We start from the raw sequence: 20412 nt of genomic DNA on the forward strand, positions 1-20412 counted from the left end.
ATAACAATATTGCCAATAGTTAGATATCGATGTGGACATTTAGAAATTAGCATTTTTATTTTCAGTTCAATGGAAACTTTAGGAGTAGAAACAATGTAAATCAGAATCAATGGATTCCTGGTGTTCACTTCTCTTTATTTTTGCAGGTGCATGTCCCTTTCGTCGAAGAGCATCAGGTGGTGGTGAGTTAACACAGACGTCGATAGATGTAAGATCTAGAATAGACTAGAACTTGAACTAAAGCCCCTTTATATCCGAACTCGGGGCAGAAGTGTGCTCCGCCATTCAATAAGATCATGGCTGCTCTGATTGTAACTTCGGCCGATAACCTTTAACCCCCCTTGGTAATCAAGAAGGTCTTTACCTCTACCTGAAAATATTCAAAGATTCTGCTTCCACTGTCTTTTGAGGGAGAGAGTTCCAGAGACCCACCATCCTCTGAGAAACAACAATCTCGGGCTTGATTCTCCGCTCGCCGACGGCGGAATCGCTTTCGGCGAGCGGCTGCAGAAGCCAAGTTCCCGACCAAATCGGGGGCGCCGCCGCTTTTGCGATGCGCCGTCTCCTCCAAAGCGGCGTATGTATTGATGGCATCAGGACGTTGCCTGAGGCCCCCCCCCCCCCCCCCTCCCTGAGGCTCTGTCTCCAACCGGCCACGTTACTGCTACGTTTTCTTCCGACTCATTTATATGTATTACAAAGAGCAGAGGTCCCAGTGCTGATCCCTGCGGAACACCACTAGTTACAGACCTCCATTCGGAAAAACACCCTTCCACTGCTGCCCTCTCTCCTCTATGGCCAAACCAGTTCTGGATCCATCCAGCTAGTTCACCCCTGACCCCATGTGATTTAATATTTTGCACCAGCCTGCCATGAGGGACCATATCAAATGCTTTACTAAAGTCCAGATAGACAACATCCACAGCCCTTCCCTCATCAATCATTTATGTCACCTCCTCAAAAAACTCAATCAAATTAGTGAGACATGACTTCCCTGGTACTAAACCATGCTGTCTGTCGTTAATAAGACCATTCACTTCCAAATGTGCACAAATCCTGGGCTGGATTCTCCCAAAATGGGACTATGTCCCCGCCCAGCGTACAAACGGTGGGGTTTCACTCCAGAAATTCCGATAAAGAAGTTGACCTAATTCAACGCCCTGCAGGGGGCTAGCAGAGACCCGGAGTAAATCTCAAATCTTCAGCTGCGGATACAGGCCCCGCACTTCCGGTTTGGAGTCCGCGCATACTTACGGCGGCGATCTCCAGCGGCCGCGCCGAGCTCCATGGCGGAATCGGACAGCGGAGCCAGGTGCAAAAATGAGACCCCCCCCCGATCGGCCACATGCCCGAGCATCTAGCCGTGAGGATATTGGCCGGGATTCTCCCCTATCTGGCGGGGCGTTCTGTACCGGCGCCAATGAGTGGCGTGAACCACTCCGGCGTTGGGCCACGCGGGAGGTGCAGAATCCTTCGCACTTTCACGGGCAAGGCCGGCATCGGCGGAGTTGGCGCCGCAGCAAACGCCACCGAAGGGCCTCCGCCGGCTGGCGCGAGTTGGCACATGTGCGTGAGCGCCAGCGTGTGCTGGCGTCATCCCAGCGCATGCGCAGGGGGGTTCTCCGCGTGGCCATGGCAGTGGTTGACAGTAGCCGGCGCGGAGGGAAAGAGTGCCCCCACGGCACTGGCCCACCCGCGGATCGGTGGGCCCCGATCACGGGCCAGGCCACCGTTGGGGCACCTCCCTCCCCGGGGCCAGATTTTGCCGGCGTCATGCGCAGATGGCTTCGTTTCCACACCGGCAATGGCGGACTGCTACAGCCGCCGGTGCGGAACAATAGAGTGCCCCCACGGCACAGGCCCGCCGGCGGATCGCAGGGCCCCGATCGCGGGCTAAACCACCGTGGGGGCACCTCCCGGGGCCAGATCCCCCCCGCGGCCCTCCAAGAACCCCGGAGGCCGCCCGCGCCGCCAGGTCCGGCCGGCAAGGACCTACTCCAATTTACACCAGCGGGACTGGCAAAAAACGGGCAGGACTTCGGCCCATCGCGGGCCAGTGAATTCGGGCAGCCCCGGGGCCCATTGAGCCACGCCAGTCACCGTCATTCTCCGAGGCGGGCGGCGCGATTCATGCCGGGGCGGTTTTTGGGGGGCCGGAGAATTTGGAGGACGGCGGGCAGGATTCACGCCGACCGCCGGCGAGTCTCCAACCCGGCGGTGGGGGGGGGGGGGGGGGGGTCGGAGAATCCAGCCCAATGAGTTTATGATTCACTGCTTCTGATTTCTCTTCAATATTCTCAACTTCTCCACACACACCTCACAGGTGTCGAGAACCATTTATCTGATGACCTACAATGGGGTGTTGCAAGGCAAAGAACACTTCCCAATATGAGAAGAAGAATGGGTAAGTTGTTATTTATTGAAGTATATTGGAAATGGAGGGTTCTGTTTTCACGAGGCTGGTTCTGCAAGGCCACAGTAAATCCTGGCTTAGCCAGCCACACTCACATCCTCTAAATGTATTTTTAAAAAGGCGCTATGTTACAGGATGGTTGGAAGCCATTTAACACCTCAGACTTTAAACACCATGGGCTGGATTCTCCGTACCCCGATGCCGAAATCGCGTCCGGTGACGGGGCGGAGAATCCAGTTTCCCGCATGAAATCGGGCCGGGCGCCCGTTCCGCAACTCTCCACCCCCCCGAAAAGCGGCGTTCCCGGGGAGTACAGCGTGCCGATTATCCACTCCCTCAGGCCATTGCCTGAGAATCCGGCCCACTATTCACCATCCCCGACCGGCCGAATTCCCGACGGCGTGGGCCACTCATGGCCCCACTGCCCGTGATACACGCGTGGCGGCTGCGGACTCAGACCGGGGCCTCCACAGTCAGGGGAGGGCAGATCGGAGGGGAGGGGGGGGGGACATTATTTGGGGCTGGGGGCACCGTGAGGGGGTGGACCCGGGCGCGCGAGCTGGCCGAAGGAGGGGACTCTTTCGCGGGCTGGGTCCGCGAGCAGCCTCCGCCATTCGGCACGCGCGGCCGCTGCAGGTCGCCGCCGTACGCATGCGTGGCCACGGACTCGGCAATTCTCCGGGGCACATCAACAGCGAGAGCTGGGTGCTCGATGCTACCATCCTGCCAGCCCAGTGGAGTAGAACACCACCGTTGCCATGCCGACGTGGGGACATAGCCCCAGAATTGGAAAATCCAGCCCCCTAAGTTCCCCTCAGATGAATAGGATAGATTTAAATGGAGACTAAGGGTAGGATTCTTCCCCCCACCCCCGCTGGGTGGGATAATCGCCCGGGCACCGCTCGAATCGCGCCACGCAGCCCCGACCCTCGCACGAAACCAGCGTCGCGCCGGACCGCTCGGAGAATCGCCGCTACGCAGTCGTCCACACATTTGCTGATGAAGTCTGTGACGGTGGTGGCATATCCATTTACGTTGATCACTGAGTTCTTAAATATGGACCAGTCCACTGTCTCGAAGCAGTCACGTCGGAGATCTTCTGTTTCCTCGGACCAGCACTGCACGACCTTCTTAGCTGGATTCTCCCGCTTGAGTTTTTGCTTGTATACCAGGAGAGGGAGCGCCGTCTTATGGTCTGATTTCCCAAAGTGCGGTCGGGGTTGGAATGGTAGGCGCCCTTGATTTTTGAGTAACAGTGGTCAAGAGCGTGATGACGCGGTGTGGTCCACCTGATGAATTGAGATGTTCGGGTCCTTGCGCGGGGTCTCTGCCAATTTTGGGGGTCTTGGGGCGCAGGCAGGGGCTTCCTGACGGAGTAAGGGAAAGGTCCCATGTTCTATTCCCTGCTTGGGCGCTCTTGGAGTCAGGCCTTGGAGTAGGCCCCGTCAGGCCTCCATGTGGATGCCTGATCAGAGGGGTGGAACTCGGGGGAGCTGGTGGCCGTTGTTGCCACTCCATGGGATGGGTCCGCTTCGGCACCCGGTGCCTATAGGGCCCTGGGGTTCACCTTGGGTTGGAGGGGCAGCTGGTTCAAGCCCCGGCTCTGCCAACCCTCGCGGTTACCCATGGTCTGCACCATCGTCTTGACTCCCTCAGCGATGCTCCTCAGTGATTGGGTCATGTTCTGCGGAGCCTCAGCCATGCCCACCTGAGAGGGGGACATGCCCCGCAGCACCTCGGCCATACCCATCTGAGAGGAGGACATGCCCCGCAGCACCTCGGCCATACCCATCTGAGAGGGGGACATGCCCCGCAGCACCTCGGCCATACCCATCTGAGAGGGGGACATGCCCCGCAGCACCTCGGCCATACCCATCTGAGAGGAGGACATGCCCCGCAGCACCTCGGCCATACCCATCTGAGAGGGGGACATGCCCCGCAGCACCTCGGCCATACCCATCTGAGAGGGGGACATGCCCCGCAGCACCTCGGCCATACCCATCTGAGAGGGGGACATGCCCCGCAGCACCTCGGCCATACCCATCTGAGAGGGAGACATGCCCCGCAGCACCTCGGCCATACCCATCTGAGAGGGGGACATGCCCCGCAGCACCTCGGCCATACCCATCTGAGAGGGGGACATGCCCCGCAGAACCTCATCAACGTCAGCCTGGTACTGGGTGACATCTCCCAACGAGGCGGACATTCTTCCGAGACCCTCAGCCATGGCCGTGACTGACTGAGCGACGCCTTGGACACCTTCACCCATGGTGCCAACGTCGTGCACCAGGCTCTCCACTGTAGTCGCCACCCTAGGAGTGTTGGCCTCGATGCCACCCATTGCCGGCAGCATCTCCTGCGGCCGTGGCCTCCTCCAGGCGGCTATGGATCTGCTGCAGTGATAGCGACAGCTCCCTCTGAATGCCCTGATCGCTCCCTATCACCTCCAGCAGCTCTGGGTACCTCTGTAATGGTGGGGATGACAGCTGTGCCACGACTGTAACAACTGCATCCTCCGAGCTCTCCTCTGAGGAGTTCTCCTTGGAGTCAGGAGAGTGTGCCACCCGGATGGGCCAGCGCCATTGGCTAGAGGACCTGCGGGAGAATGGACATGTGGTCAGTGGGAGGGATGGGTCAGTCAGTAAGGAAATCACTACTCACGTTTGACAGGTCACCCGGGTGGAGCCTGGTGGTTCCTCACCTCTGCGGCCTCCGCTAGCCTTCGCGTGGATGGCCGCTCTGTCCTCGGCCACAATGCACTCTCAGACAAGCTTCAAGGGAAATAAAAAGCATGAGAAAGCTATCCAGTTTGTAAGGCAATCTGAAATCTGTCTTCAAATCAGATCCATGCCAAGTGGATGAAGGAAACCAAGGTGGAAAATGAACTCCGCAGCCACGCTAGTGAAATAACACAGAAACAGCTGGATTCTCCGCAGCCACGCTAGTGAAATAACACAGAAACAGCTGGATTCTCCACCGCCACGCTAGTGAAATAACACAGAAACAGCTGGATTCTCCGCCGCCGCGCTAGTGAAATAACACAGAAACAGCTGGATTCTCCGCTGCCACGCTAGTGAAATAACACAGAAACAGCTGGATTCTCCGCTGCCACGCTAGTGAAATAACACAGAAACAGCTGGATTCTCCACCGCCACGCTAGTGAAATAACACAGAAACAGCTGGATTCTCCGTCGCCACGCTAGTGAAATAACACAAACAGCTGGATTCTCCGCAGCCAAGCTAGTGAAATAACACAGAAACAGCTGGATTCTCCGCAGCCACGCTAGTGAAATAACACAGAAACAGCTGGATTCTCCACAGCCACGCTAGTGAAATAACACAGAAACAGCTGGATTCTCCGCAGCCACGCTAGTGAAATAACACAGAAACAGCTGGATTCTCCGCCGCCACGCTAGTGAAATAACACAGAAACAGCTGGATTCTCCGCCGCCACGCTAGTGAAATAACACAGAAACAGCTGGATTCTCCACCGCCACGCTAGTGAAATAACACAGAAACAGCTGGATTCTCCACCGCCGCGCTAGTGAAATAACACAGAAACAGCTGGATTCTCCGCCGCCACGCTAGTGAAATAACACAGAAACAGCTGGATTCTCCGCCGCCACGCTAGTGAAATAACACAGAAACAGCTGGATTCTCCGCAGCCACGCTAGTGAAATAACACAGAAACAGCTGGATTCTCCGCAGCCACGCTAGTGAAATAACACAGAAACAGCTGGATTCTCCGCCGCCACGCTAGTGAAATAACACAGAAACAGCTGGATTCTCCGCTGCCACGCTAGTGAAATAACACTGAAACAGCTGGATTCTCCGCAGCCACGCTAGTGAAATAACACAGAAACAGCTGGATTCTCCGCAGCCACGCTAGTGAAATAACACAGAAACAGCTGGATTCTCCGCAGCCACGCTAGTGAAATAACACAGAAACAGCTGGATTCTCCGCCGCCGCGCTAGTGAAATAACACAGAAACAGCTGGATTCTCCGCAGCCACGCTAGTGAAATAACACAGAAACAGCTGGATTCTCCGCCGCCACTCTAGTGAAATAACACAAACAGCTGGATTCTCCGCAGCCACGCTAGTGAAATAACACAGAAACAGCTGGATTCTCCGCCGCCACGCTAGTGAAATAACACAGAAACAGCTGGATTCTCCACCGCCACGCTAGTGAAATAACACAGAAACAGCTGGATTCTCCACCGCCACGCTAGTGAAATAACACAGAAACAGCTGGATTCTCCGCTGCCACGCTAGTGAAATAACACAGAAACAGCTGGATTCTCCGCAGCCACGCTAGTGAAATAACACAGAAACAGCTGGATTCTCCGCCGCCACGCTAGTGAAATAACACAGAAACAGCTGGATTCTCCACCGCCACGCTAGTGAAATAACACAGAAACAGCTGGATTCTCCACCACCACGCTAGTGAAATAACACAGAAACAGCTGGATTCTCCACCGCCACGCTAGTGAAATAACACAGAAACAGCTGGATTCTCCACCGCCACGCTAGTGAAATAACACAGAAACAGCTGGATTCTCCGCAGCCACGCTAGTGAAATAACACAGAAACAGCTGGATTCTCCGCAGCCACGCTAGTGAAATAACAGAGAAACAGCTGGATTCTCCGCAGCCACGCTAGTGAAATAACACAGAAACAGCTGGATTCTCCACCGCCACGCTAGTGAAATAACACAAACAGCTGGATTCTCCGCCGCCACGCTAGTGAAATAACACAGAAACAGCTGGATTCTCCACCGCCACGCTAGTGAAATAACACAGAAACAGCTGGATTCTCCGCCGCCACGCTAGTGAAATAACACAGAAACAGCTGGATTCTCCGCTGCCACGCTAGTGAAATAACACTGAAACAGCTGGATTCTCCGCTGCCACGCTAGTGAAATAACACAGAAACAGCTGGATTCTCCGCAGCCACGCTAGTGAAATAACACAGAAACAGCTGGATTCTCCACCGCCACGCTAGTGAAATAACACAGAAACAGCTGGATTCTCCGCTGCCACGCTAGTGAAATAACACAGAAACAGCTGGATTCTCCGCCGCCACGCTAGTGAAATAACACAGAAACAGCTGGATTCTCCGCCGCCGCGCTAGTGAAATAACACAGAAACAGCTGGATTCTCCGCAGCCACGCTAGTGAAATAACACAGAAACAGCTGGATTCTCCGCAGCCAAGCTAGTGAAATAACACAGAAACAGCTGGATTCTCCGCTGCCGCGCTAGTGAAATAACACAGAAACAGCTGGATTCTCCGCAGCCACGCTAGTGAAATAACACAGAAACAGCTGGATTCTCCGCCGCCACGCTAGTGAAATAACACAGAAACAGCTGGATTCTCCACCGCCACGCTAGTGAAATAACACAGAAACAGCTGGATTCTCCACCGCCACGCTAGTGAAATAACACAGAAACAGCTGGATTCTCCACCGCCACGCTAGTGAAATAACACAGAAACAGCTGGATTCTCCACCGCCACGCTAGTGAAATAACACAGAAACAGCTGGATTCTCCACCGCCACGCTAGTGAAATAACACAGAAACAGCTGGATTCTCCACCGCCACGCTAGTGAAATAACACAGAAACAGCTGGATTCTCCGCCGCCGCGCTAGTGAAATAACACAGAAACAGCTGGATTCTCCGCAGCCACGCTAGTGAAATAACACAGAAACAGCTGGATTCTCCGCCGCCGCGCTAGTGAAATAACACAGAAACAGCTGGATTCTCCACCGCCACGCTAGTGAAATAACACTGAAACAGCTGGATTCTCCGCCGCCACGTTAGTGAAATAACAGAGAAACAGCTGGATTCTCCGCAGCCACGCTAGTGAAATAACACAGAAACAGCTGGATTCTCCGCAGCCACGCTAGTGAAATAACACAGAAACAGCTGGATTCTCCACCGCCACGCTAGTGAAATAACACAGAAACAGCTGGATTCTCCGCCGCCGCGCTAGTGAAATAACACAGAAACAGCTGGATTCTCCGCAGCCACACTAGTGAAATAACACAGAAACAGCTGGATTATCCACCGCCACGCTAGTGAAATAACACAGAAACAGCTGGATTCTCCACCGCCACGCTAGTGAAATAACACAGAAACAGCTGGATTCTCCGCCGCCGCGCTAGTGAAATAACACAGAAACAGCTGGATTCTCCGCAGCCACGCTAGTAAAATAACACAGAAACAGCTGGATTCTCCGCTGCCACGCTAGTGAAATAACACAGAAACAGCTGGATTCTCCGCCGCCGCGCTAGTGAAATAACACAGAAACAGCTGGATTCTCCGCAGCCACGCTAGTAAAATAACACAGAAACAGCTGGATTCTCCACCGCCACGCTAGTGAAATAACACAGAAACAGCTGGATTCTCCGCCGCCACGCTAGTGAAATAACACAGAAACAGCTGGATTCTCCACCGCCACGCTAGTGAAATAACACAGAAACAGCTGGATTCTCCGCAGCCACGCTAGTGAAATAACACAGAAACAGCTGGATTCTCTGCCGCCCAACGCCAAAATCACGTTCAGCGCCGGGGCGGAGAATCCAGTTTCACGCATGGAATCGAGACCAGCGCCGGTTCCGCGATTCTCCGGCCCCCGATAAGCCGCTTACCGCAGCGTATCCACCACCTGCGGCCAGTGCCAGCGGCCTGCCCCGCTATTCTACGACCCCGACCGGCTGAAATCCCGACGGCGTATTTCTAACCTGGTCCTGCCGTTTAGGATACTGTGTGGCTGCTGCAGACTCAGTCCGCGGCTGCCATGGTCAGGGGCGGGCCGATCGGAGGGCAAGGGGGGACTCATTCGGGACAGGGCCTTTATTGTGCGAGCGGTCCGGGGCAGGCGCGTGGCCGATTGGGGGCACTATTTCCGCGGTCCAGGTCCGGGGTCTGAGTCCGCCATGAAGCACGACACAGCCGCTGTAGATCGGCGCCGTGCGCATGCACGGCCTCTAACCCAGAAGTGCAGGGGGCCGTATCTGCAGCTGGAGCTGTGAGCTTGATGACGGCTCCCTGCTAGCCCCCTGCAGGGCTGAGAATCTGTGGGCTTTTGACGCCAGTTCTTCTGGCGTAAAACACCACAGTTTTCACAACGACGTGGGGATATAGTCCAAGGGAAGCAATACCCTAACTCAATGTTCTTCAAACCTTTTCTCCGGGAATCCATTTTTACCAACCGGCCGACCTTTGCGACCCACGCCGGCCGACCTTTGCAACCCACGCCGGCCGACCTTTGCAACCCACGCCGGCCGACCTTTGCAACCCACGCCGGCCGACCTTTGCAACCCACGCCGGCCGACCTTTGCAACCCACGCCGGCCGACCTTTGCAACCCACGCCGGCCGACCTTTGCAACCCACGCCGGCCGACCTTTGCGACCCACGCCGGTCGACCTTTGCGACCCACGCCGGCCGACCTTTGCGACCCACGCCGGCCGACCTTTGCGACCCACGCCGGCCAACCTTTGCGACCCATGCCAGCCGACCTTTGCGACCCACACCAGCTGACCTTTGCGGCCCACACCAGCCGACCTTTGTGGCCCACGACGGCTGACCTTTGCGACCCACGCCGGCCGACCTTTGTGACCCACGCCGGCTGACCTTTGCGGTCCACACCGGCCGACCTTTGTGACCCACGCCGGCCGACCTTTGCGACCCACACCGGCCGACCTTTGTGACCCATGCCAGCCGACCTTCGCGGCCCACAGCGGCCGACCTTTGCAACCCACGCCGGCCGACCTTTGCGACCCACGCCGGCCGACCTTTGTGACCCACGCCGGCCGACCTTTGTGACCCACAGCAGCCGACCTTTGCGACCCACGCCGGCCGACCTTTGCGACCCACGCCGGCCGACCTTTGTGACCCACGCCGGCCGACCTTTGTGACCCACAGCAGCCGACCTTTGCGACCCACGCCGGCCGACCTTTGCGACCCACGCCGGCCGACCTTTGCGACCCACGCCGGCCGACCTTTGCGGCCCACGCCGGCCGACCTTTGCGGCCCACGCCGGCCGACCTTTGCGGCCCACCATTTTCTCTCACCTTGTTTGCTGCTGACAAAAATGGAGGAAATGTTTTTTTTGTCCCTTTGGCCCTCGTACACGCTCCTCCAATGGAACCTGTTGGATGAAGGTGAAGCCTTCCGGTGTTGGAAAGTATGGAGTCTCCATCTGTCCAAAGTTCTGAATATTTTTCCTGTAAAATTTTATCAAATAAACCCCCCCCCCCCGAACTTGTAAAAAAAAATGGAAAAAAAATTAAATGAATAAAACCTCCCTGAATTTGTAAAGCAAAAAGCTGCAGCCGTTTAATAAAAAAGCAGCCGCACTGCGCATGCGTGCTGGATCATCGGTGCGCATGCGCACAACTATGCGCATGTACACAGACGATCTGGCGCGCATGCGCAGTGCGGCCGCATTTTATTGACATGTTTGCAGCCATTATGAAGGCCGCTTGCAGCCGGCCGCTGCGGCTGTCGCGCACAGATTTGCGTGATCGGGACTGCCGTAACGGACGGCTCCGCGACCCTCCCGACACCCGCCCGCGGGTGGGTCGCGCCCTCGAGTTTGACAATGCCTGCCCTAACTGACCAATAGAGTGACCATTTTGGCACTGCAGAACCAAGTGTCATCACAGAATTGACCAATGTCTGACAATTTCGGAACAATGGTTTCAATCTAACACTTCAGGAAGCTCGCAAAGTAAAAACATTGGAAAGAGTGGAAGATCCCAAGAAGATTGGAAAGGTTGGGACTGCACAACCATGTATCTTGAGTGGTTTCAAAGATCCTGGACTTTCCTTCTGGAATGCAAAGATCTCAGTGAATGGCCATCTCACAAACAGTTGGGCCAGGAGCCGGTATTAAGGCTCCATTGGACAATGACCTGTGTCTTAGTGATCTCTGGCTACAAACAATACAGTGAGGATAGGAATAGGGGAGCAGATGAATGCATGGCTGAAGAGATAGTGCCGGGCGAGAGCTTTAGGGCGGGATTCTCCCGCTATCAGCGGGATGGCCCGACTCTGGCGCCAAGAACGGAATCCTCCGCACGTCTGGGGGCTAGGCCGGCGGCGGAGGGGTTGGGTCGCAGAATCCCACCCTCGTTTCTGGAGCATTCTGCACCTTCAGGGCGGGCCGATGACGGAGTGGTTCACGCCTCTCCTTCGCGCACCAATTGCCCGCCCCACCGGTTTTCGCAGAATCCCGCCCCACGTCTCGCTGAGTATCCACCTCTCTCAACTTACACCCATTCAAATAATAACCCGCCTTCCTATTTTAAATTTCACAGGTGAGTAAAAGGTTTTACAACTTGGAAAAGGCCGCAACTCGAGAAGGATAGGTTATCAAATTTTATTTGACCCAAAGTTGGGCGCAATTGGAAGAACATGAAAGATTTTTATCTGAAGGGGCAGTTCAGTTCAAAGAAGTGCTGAGGACAAGGACTCGAAGATGAAAGAGCAAAAGGACATTTAAGGATAGATGCTGAGTGGGTGGTGTTTCTGTGAAACCTCCTTGGCTGCATATCGGTCATGGGGGAGCAAAAGCTGTCAAGGGACCACATCGAAGTGTAGAAGTGGATTTCATTTGGAACTTCGCTGATAGGGTTAATATAACAGTTCTGAAAAGCTCTGTGAAAGAGATGTCAACAGGTCAAGGGATGAAATAAAGGGAGTGTGTCTGACCGTATCTGTAAAAGCAAAGATGTCAGAAGGTTATGGGATGGAATATAGGGAGTGTGGCATTGGTACTAATTAATGTTCTGACCCGTATCTGTAAAAGCAGAGAGGTCAAAAAGGCAAAGAATGGAATGAATGGGAACCGTTACTTTATTGCAGAGATAAACATAATTAAGCTCGTTTGACCAGTTGGAACAATTAAACATTGAAATGTAAGGGGGACTGTCTTTGGAGTGAGTTGAGCCATATGGCCATGGGATACAAAAACCTTTGTATTAATATTGATAGTGACTTGTGCTAATGATTATGTCAAAAATAACCTCCCGACCTCGAAGAATAATTCCATATATGTACATGTTCTGGATCCTTGCAAAATCATAGGTGTATGTAGTCCGGAATCGGGGCTTCTGGTCGTCGGGATGAACGGTGGTTGGGCAGGTTTTGATAGCCGTGGTGATCCATCGGAGATCTGTCGTTGTTCCACATCGTGGGGTTCCTTCTCGGCACAGGGGTGGACGTCGGCTTCCATACGGGCATCTCCTTCTTCTGGATGCAGCGAGAGAGAGCAGGGTGGCGAGTATTGTGACGGTGAAGAGGGACTTCATCCTGGTACTCGTGTTCCTAGGACTTAAAGGAAAAGTTTAGAACATCATGGATACTTAATTAACTTACAATGGTGCATATGTACCCATGCGTTCCGGCCCTCCACTTTTACTGCAGTGGGGGTAGTGAGTAGAACCTGTAGGGGACCCTCCCATCGAGGTTCCAAACCTTTACGTGTCCAATTTCGAATTAGGACATAATCCCCAGGGTTGATGGAGACGTCATGAGTAATGGAGGGGACTTCTTCCTGGGTGGCACGAACTCGGGAGTGTAATCCTTTCAAAATTCTAGTTAGTGTTAATATATAATCACGGGCCTCACGGTAGCATGGTGGTTAGCATCAATGCTTCACAGCTCCAGGGTCCCAGGTTCGATTCCCGGCTGGGTCACTGTCTGTGTGGAGTCTGCACGTCCTCCCCGTGTGTGCGTGGGTTTCCTCCGGGTGCTCCGGTTTCCTCCCACAGTCCAAAGATGTGCGGGTTAGGTGGATTGGCCATGCTAAATTGCCCGTAGTGTAAGGTTAATGGGGGGATTGTTGGGATACGGGTTACGTGGGTTTAAGTGGGGTGATCATTGTTCGGCACAACATTGAGGGCCGAAGGGCCTGTTCTGTGCTGTACTGTTCTATGTTCTATGTTCTATAATTAGCCATCTCGGTAGTCATGTAATGGAATTGAACATTCCGTGGAACACTGCTGTCCCAAGGCGTTCGAAAGGGTCTGCCATATAGTATTTCCGCTGGGCTTAGGCGAGTTTTTCCTGCGGGGGTGGCACGTAGCTGGAAGAGTGCTAAAGGCAGGAGTTTGAGCCAAGTGGCCCCAGTGTCTGCTTGTAGTTTAGCGAGTTTAGTCTTTAGAGTCTGATTAGCCCTTTCCACCACTCCAGCGGCTTGTGGTCTGTAGGCACAATGAAACTGTTGCTTTATTCCTAGCAGAGCACAGAATTCCTTATTGATCTGACCTATGAAGTGGGGACCATTGTCAGAGCTCAGCCGGGCTGGAATTCCAAATCGCGGAACAATTTCTCGCATTAACACCTTAACTACTGTCGAGGCCTTGTTATCCGTAGTCGGGTAGGCCTCGATCCATTTGCTAAAAGTGTCCACAATGACTAACACATATTTATAGCATTGACATCTTTCCAACTCAATGTAATCCATTTGCAGGGTCTCAAATGGACCCTCAGGTAAGGGGGTTGTGCCAGGATCACAGGGGACGGCCTTACCGGGGTTGTGCTGTTGACAGATTAGGCACCGACTGCTAATTTGTTGGGCCATTTCTTGCAGTCGTGGGTGCCACCAGCTTTTTAACAATATGTCCCCTGTGGCACGAGCTCCACAGTGAGTTGCAAAGTGTACACATTCGGTCACCCAGGCTGCTAATGCATCGGTCATACATGTTTGTCCTACCGGGGTGACCCACAGCTTATTTTCGATATCATATATACATCCTAAGTTTTTCCACATATTTACAGCAGTTGCAGGAGCGTCCTCCTGCATTTGGGTTATGTCAGCAATGGTTGGCATAGGTTTTTCAGAGGGGGACTTTCCCGAGGGGGTTTTAGTCTGCCTCATCATTCTAGGCACCATTAGTTTGCCAGATTTAGAAATTTCTTTTGCCTTCTCGTCCGCTCTCCTGTTGCCCGTTTCCACCAGTCCTGTGCCTTTTGTATGCGCTGCGCATTTTATCACCGCTATCTTGTCTGGGAGCATAAGGGCCTGCAATAACTGGGTTACTAACTGCTGGTGTGAGATGGGTGTACCAGTGGAGGTTAGAAATCCTCTGTTTTTCCATCACCGTCTTGATCGATGATTGCATAGCCAGATTGTCTATCCCCCCTTTCGCCGACGGAAGAACTTCCATCGGTGAAAAAGGAACAATCTGCACTCGGGATGGGTATATCGGAGAGGTCGTCTCGAACCGAGGAGACTTCCTGCAACAGTTGCAGACAGTCATGAGTTGGGTCGAGCATGTCTGTGGGAGGATGCGTCAAAAAGTCAGCAGGGTTGATAGTGGTGCAGTGGGCAAACTGGACTTTCGGGTTATTAAGGAGAGCAATCTCATATTTGTTCTGACGAGCCATCGTGAGATGCTGAGTCTGTAGCTGTCCCAAAAGGGCCGTAACAGAATGGGAACTATAGACAGTGATATCTTGTTGGAGGGTAATATTAGCAGCCGATTGCAGGCTGCTGTAGATAGCTGCAAGAATTTGGGTACAGATAGGATAGCCAAGGGCTACCGGATCGAGTTTAGAGGAGTAGTATGCAACCGGGCGACAGCGGTCGCCGTGGCGTTGGGTCAGGACAGCTGTGGCGCAGTCGGCAAGGACTGTGCAATAGAGCTGAAAAGGGCGATCATATAAGGGTCGACCAAGGGCAGGGGCCTGGAGGAGTGCCTCCTTGAGGCGGTTAAAGGCCAGTGCGGCTTCCGGGGACAAGGAAAAAGTACCGGGTTCATTGGTGTAGGGGGTAAGGAGGCGGGAATCCAGAGTAATATTCGGGATCCACTGACGGCAATAATTGACCATGCCGAGCCACTGACGGAGCTGCTTGGCCGTCGTTGGGGGTGGGAAATCGCAGATAGGGCGGATCCGGTCTGGATCTAAGGAACGAGAGGTGGCAGATATCCTAACACCTAGGAACTTAACAGTAGGCTGAGCAATCGTAACCTTCAAGGGAGAGACAATGTAACCAAGGGAAGCCAGAAAATTGAGTAAAAGTTGAGTATCGGCCCGACATCCCTCCTCAGTCGGGTTAGCGATCAAGAGATCGTCGACGTACTGAACAAGAGTGGAGCCCTGGGAGAAGGAGAGGGATTGTAGTTGGCGTTGGAGACAGCGGGAGAAAAGAGTGGGAGAGTGAATAAAACCTTGAGGCAACCGTGTCCAAGTATATTGTTGGCCATTATAAGTGAATGCAAAGAGATACTGGCATGATGGATCGAGTGGCAGAGCGAAAAAGGCATGCTGGAGGTCTACAAGGGAAAAAAATAGTGCATCTGCAGGGACCTGGGCGAGAATATGAGCAGGGTTAGGAACAAGGGCGTGGAGAGGTTGAACAATAGAATTGATAGCACGTAAGTCCTGTACGAGGCGGTACTGATCTGGTTTGAGAGGGTACAGGGAAAGATCCCACAAAAGGTTAATAGCAGCTGCAAAGAGCAGGGTTATAAAATGCAGATACTTGCTCACAAGCAGGCCTCAGCAGACACACAGGCTTCATGTGGTAAGCTAAAACAATGGCTCACACCTTCATGGAATGTAACTATCTCAGAAAGCATCTGAAAAAGCATGGATGAGAGTTTCAATTGCATTAAGTGATGAATGTTTAAAACAGGCAAGTCTTTCAAGTCACAACCAAGTTAAATTTTAGCATACAGCTAAGAGCAAAGTTTCACACCTTAACTGAAATAAACTCTCTTAGTAAACAGCTGGAAAGAATGGAAGATGCTCAGTCGAATTTAGTGTCAATTTAAGGGGTAAAATTCTACAAACATCAAGTTAATTAAAAGAAAATTGGAGATGACCTGGCTACGAGAAACATCATTTAAGTCAAAATCAAAGGCAAAGTTATGAACTGGGGACAATTGGAAAATTAAACGATTTGAAACCACAGAAATAAAAGTTAACTATTGAAACAAAAGCATTTTTTAAAATCAGATCTGAGAGGAGACGATATGCCTGAAATGAATAATTAGTTGTAGTAAGATGTTTACATCAAAGATACTTTTAAACTATCAAAGTGAAACAAGCCCATATACAATACAGTCGTTAAAACTTAATAACTCTTCGAAAGAGAATATAAACCCAGGGAGCAGAAGCACCAGCACTCTGCAACAGCAACAGGAGAGAGAGAGAGAGAGAGAGAGAGAGAGACACAGCCTGCTGGAGAAAGACAAGGAAAGCAGCCGAGTTTAAACAGCTAATTCAACTCAAGAAGACCAGATTTTAAGTGGTTATTAGCTTACTTTACTTCCTTAATAACACAGGACCCAGGACACCAATGCTATTAAGGGGTAAGTAGGTAAAATTCTTCAGTGAAGGTATGGGTTACACCGGGGGATAGGCTCCGAGAACCCCGCCCGTAACTTCCAGAGAACGCTGCCTGGAATCACGGCGGCAGTCCCGTCCGGAGCCCACAGCCCGCTAACCGTCCCCTAGCAATCCTGAGAACCCCGCCCGTAACTCCAGCGAACGCTGCCTGGAATCACAGCGGCTCCTCAGGCTGCCTCTAGCAGTCCTGGCAACCCCGCCCGTAACTCCAGCGAACGCTGCCTGGAATCACGGCGGCAGTCCCAGGCTGCCCACAGCCCGTTAACCGTCCCCTAGCAATCCTGAGAACCCCGCCCGTAACTCCAGCGAACGCTGCCTGGAATCACAGCGGCTCCTCAGGCTGCCTCTAGCAGTCCTGGCAACCCCGCCCGTAACTCCAGCGAACGCTGCCTGGAATCACGGCGGCAGTCCCAGGCTGCCCACAGCCCGTTAACCGTCCCCTAGCAATCCTGAGAACCCCGCCCGTAACTCCAGCGAACGCTGCCTGGAATCACGGCGGCTCCTCAGGCTGCCCCCAGCAGTCCTGGCAACCCCGCCCGTAACTCCAGCGAACGCTGCCTGGAATCACGGCGGCAGTCCCAGGCTGCCCCTAGAGACGATAACCACAGGGTTCACTCACTTACCCTCTTTAAAACGGGTTCGCTGGACTGACCTGGATCTCGCAGAGGCTTCTCGACAAACCAACGGCAAGGCTGAGCAACGATCAAACTAGTAGTAGGCGAATACCAAGGTGGAAAAGAAATTTTTACTCACGTTGGGGGCCAAATTCGTCCTCTACTTTGAACGAGCTCAGTCGATTACGCCGGTTAGTTGCGCAGACCCCTCTGGAGATCCCCGTACGGGCCACCAAATGTGAATTGCGCTTTCACGTATCTGATCGTCAGTCCAGAAGTAAAACACTCGAACACGTCAGTAACGAATATTCGTTTATTTACGGCCGGGACAAATCTCTAAGCAGTCGGGTAACCACCTTCGAGAAGTGCCAAAGTCCAAAATATGGACGGTATCTTTATACAATCACAGCTTAGAGGTGGTCCCTTTAAATTCCTACATACACCTATGATTTTGCAAGGATCCAGAACATGTACATATATGGAATTATTCTTCGAGGTCGGGAGGTTATTTTTGACATAATCATTAGCACAAGTCACTATCAATATTAATACAAAGGTTTTTGTATCCCATGGCCATATGGCTCAACTCACTGTAGGGGTGAGTAGTCCTTGATGGTAAAATTTGTACCCTGTCCTTATTAATGCACCGGTGGTTCCACCGGCATGTGCGGCGATCGTAGATCAGAACCATGTACGTATATGGAATTATTCTTCGAGGTCGGGAGGTTATTTTTGACATAATCATTAGCACAAGTCACTATCAATATTAATACAAAGGTTTTTGTATCCCATGGCCATATGGCTCAACTCACTCCAAAGACAGTCCCCCTTACATTTCAATGTTTAATTGTTCCAACTGGTCAAACGAGCTTAATTATGTTTATCTCTGCAATAAAGTAACGGTTCCCATTCATTCCATTCTTTGCCTTTTTGACCTCTCTGCTTTTACAGATACGGGTCAGAACATTAATTAGTACCAATGCCACACTCCCTATATTCCATCCCATAACCTTCTGACATCTTTGCTTTTACAGATACGGTCAGACACACTCCCTTTATTTCATCCCTTGACCTGTTGACATCTCTTTCACAGAGCTTTTCAGAACTGTTATATTAACCCTATCAGCGAAGTTCCAAATGAAATCCACTTCTACAGAAGCAGCCATTCCAAACAAAACAAAAAGTGTCTGTTTTCCAGAAAGCAGAGTTTTGTTTTGAAGACTTGCATGTGCACGGCTGAGTGGAAGTAAGTTTGCAAAGTCCTGTGACGTATCTTTCCCTCTGTACCAGCAAGGTTGCCTTGTGGTAATCAGACAGTAATTTTGGAGTTAAACACACAAGATTGCAGTTACACAGGTAACATTTGCTTCACAGAACAACCCTCCAGACAACATCATTTAGTTAGACAGACAGGAAATCACCTCTCAGGCAACACGTCAAAGATGTCTAACTGTAAATGCTGCTGCCACAATGGATTGGGGGAGGCAGTGTCATAGTGGCATTGTCACTGGATTAGTAATTCTGAGACGCAGGCGAATGCCTGGGGCACCCGGGTTCGAATCCCACTACAGCAGATAGTTATAATTGGCTGGAATTAAAGTCTAATGATGACCATGAAATCATTATCAATTGTCTTAAGAACACACCTGTTTGTTAATAAGGAAGGAAGTCTGGCCTATATTTGACGACAGATCCACAGCAATGTGGTTGATTCTTAACATTGCCCTCTGGAATGGCCGAGCAAAGCACCCAGTGGCAATGATGCCCACATCTGGGCGGTGGCACAGTGGTTATCACTGCTGCCTCACACTGCCAGGGACCCAGGCTGACCATGGGTGACTGTCTGCGCGGAGTCACAATTAGCACAGTTGCTTCACAGCTCCAGGGTCCCAGGTTCGATTCCCGGCTTGGGTCACTGTCTGTGCAGAGTCTGCACGTTCTCTCCATGTCCGTGTGGGTTTCCTCCGGGTGCTCCGGTTTCCTCCCACAGTCCAAAGATGTGCAGGTTGGGTGGATTGGCCAGGTTAAAGAGTTGACCCTTCGTCTCCAAATATGTGCAGGTGAGGTGGGGTTATGGGGTTGCGGGGATAGAGCTGAGGAGTGGCCCTAGAGAGGGTGCACTTTCGGTGGGTATGTGCGGACCTTTGGGGCCGAATGGCCTCCTTCTGCATTGCAGGGATTCTATGGATTCCATCCCATGAACGAATAAAAACAAACGCAGGGTTGAGGTCCTTATTGCTGTTCCTGGTTAAAGATATGTGGAGGAGAGCAACAATATAAGCTAAGTCCACAAGATTCGCCTGGACTGAGGGATGAATATTCTGAATTCCGAATTTGACATGTTTGTTTCACCTGAATTCTTTCATCTTTAAATTCAGAACCGGGATCCAGTCACTCAGCCAGGAGACAGATGGCAGGTAAGATCATTGAGCTTTTTGAAATGAGCTAGTCTGTCGACATTGCTCCGTGCTGATAGTGTGAAAGGGCTCCCAGTAAAGAACAATCAGAGCAATAGAAGCTCGGGCTCGTTGCTCAGCTGACAGGTGGGTCACGGTGAGGCCATTTCGCACAAAGGATGAAAACTAATTTCACCCTCAGTGATTGAAAAAAACTTCACGGCTTTTTAAAAATTCAAATTGTGAAACAGGATTTTCTGTCATAATTCTCCTTCTAATTTTATAGTGAGGCCCCCAGTGGGTAAGCTGAACTTGACCTGAGCAAGCAGCCTGATAATAAGCATCTCACTGTCACCGCGAACCATAGGTTAAGATTCCCTTCTGAAGCCAAGTAAAGAATGAGGAGAAATTCTACTGATGCTGCTGATTCTCGACAGGGTTTAACCCCTGTACTGGCTCTGGTAGTTTATGGAGAGAACTGCTTCTTTGCCTTGCCCATGTTTAAGTGCTGTGGTGCCCTCAAGATCCATTGCCACTTTGGTCATCACTGGCAGGGCCACCCTTGCTGAGCTTTAAGACCACTCGCTCTCGGTCCCTCTCAACTCAAACTCCATCTCCTTTGAC

The 20412-nt window shown here is 52.2% G+C and overlaps 1 protein-coding gene across 7 annotated transcripts in view; it reads left to right on the forward strand.

Moving 5' to 3' along the window:
• Positions 1-20412, forward strand: part of LOC119966628 — a 292892-nt gene that overhangs the window by 20469 nt on the left and 252011 nt on the right. For all 7 annotated transcript variants that reach the window (XM_038798641.1, XM_038798640.1, XM_038798634.1 and 4 more), the window contains exons 2-3: positions 147-182; positions 19771-19809. In XM_038798641.1, coding sequence (XP_038654569.1) covers positions 147-182; positions 19771-19809 — 75 coding nt within the window. The remainder of the gene's footprint in view (positions 1-146; positions 183-19770; positions 19810-20412) is intronic.

This window comes from Scyliorhinus canicula, chromosome 5, assembly GCF_902713615.1.
Source record: "Scyliorhinus canicula chromosome 5, sScyCan1.1, whole genome shotgun sequence".
In the NCBI taxonomy this organism is placed as follows: Eukaryota; Metazoa; Chordata; class Chondrichthyes; order Carcharhiniformes; family Scyliorhinidae; genus Scyliorhinus; species Scyliorhinus canicula.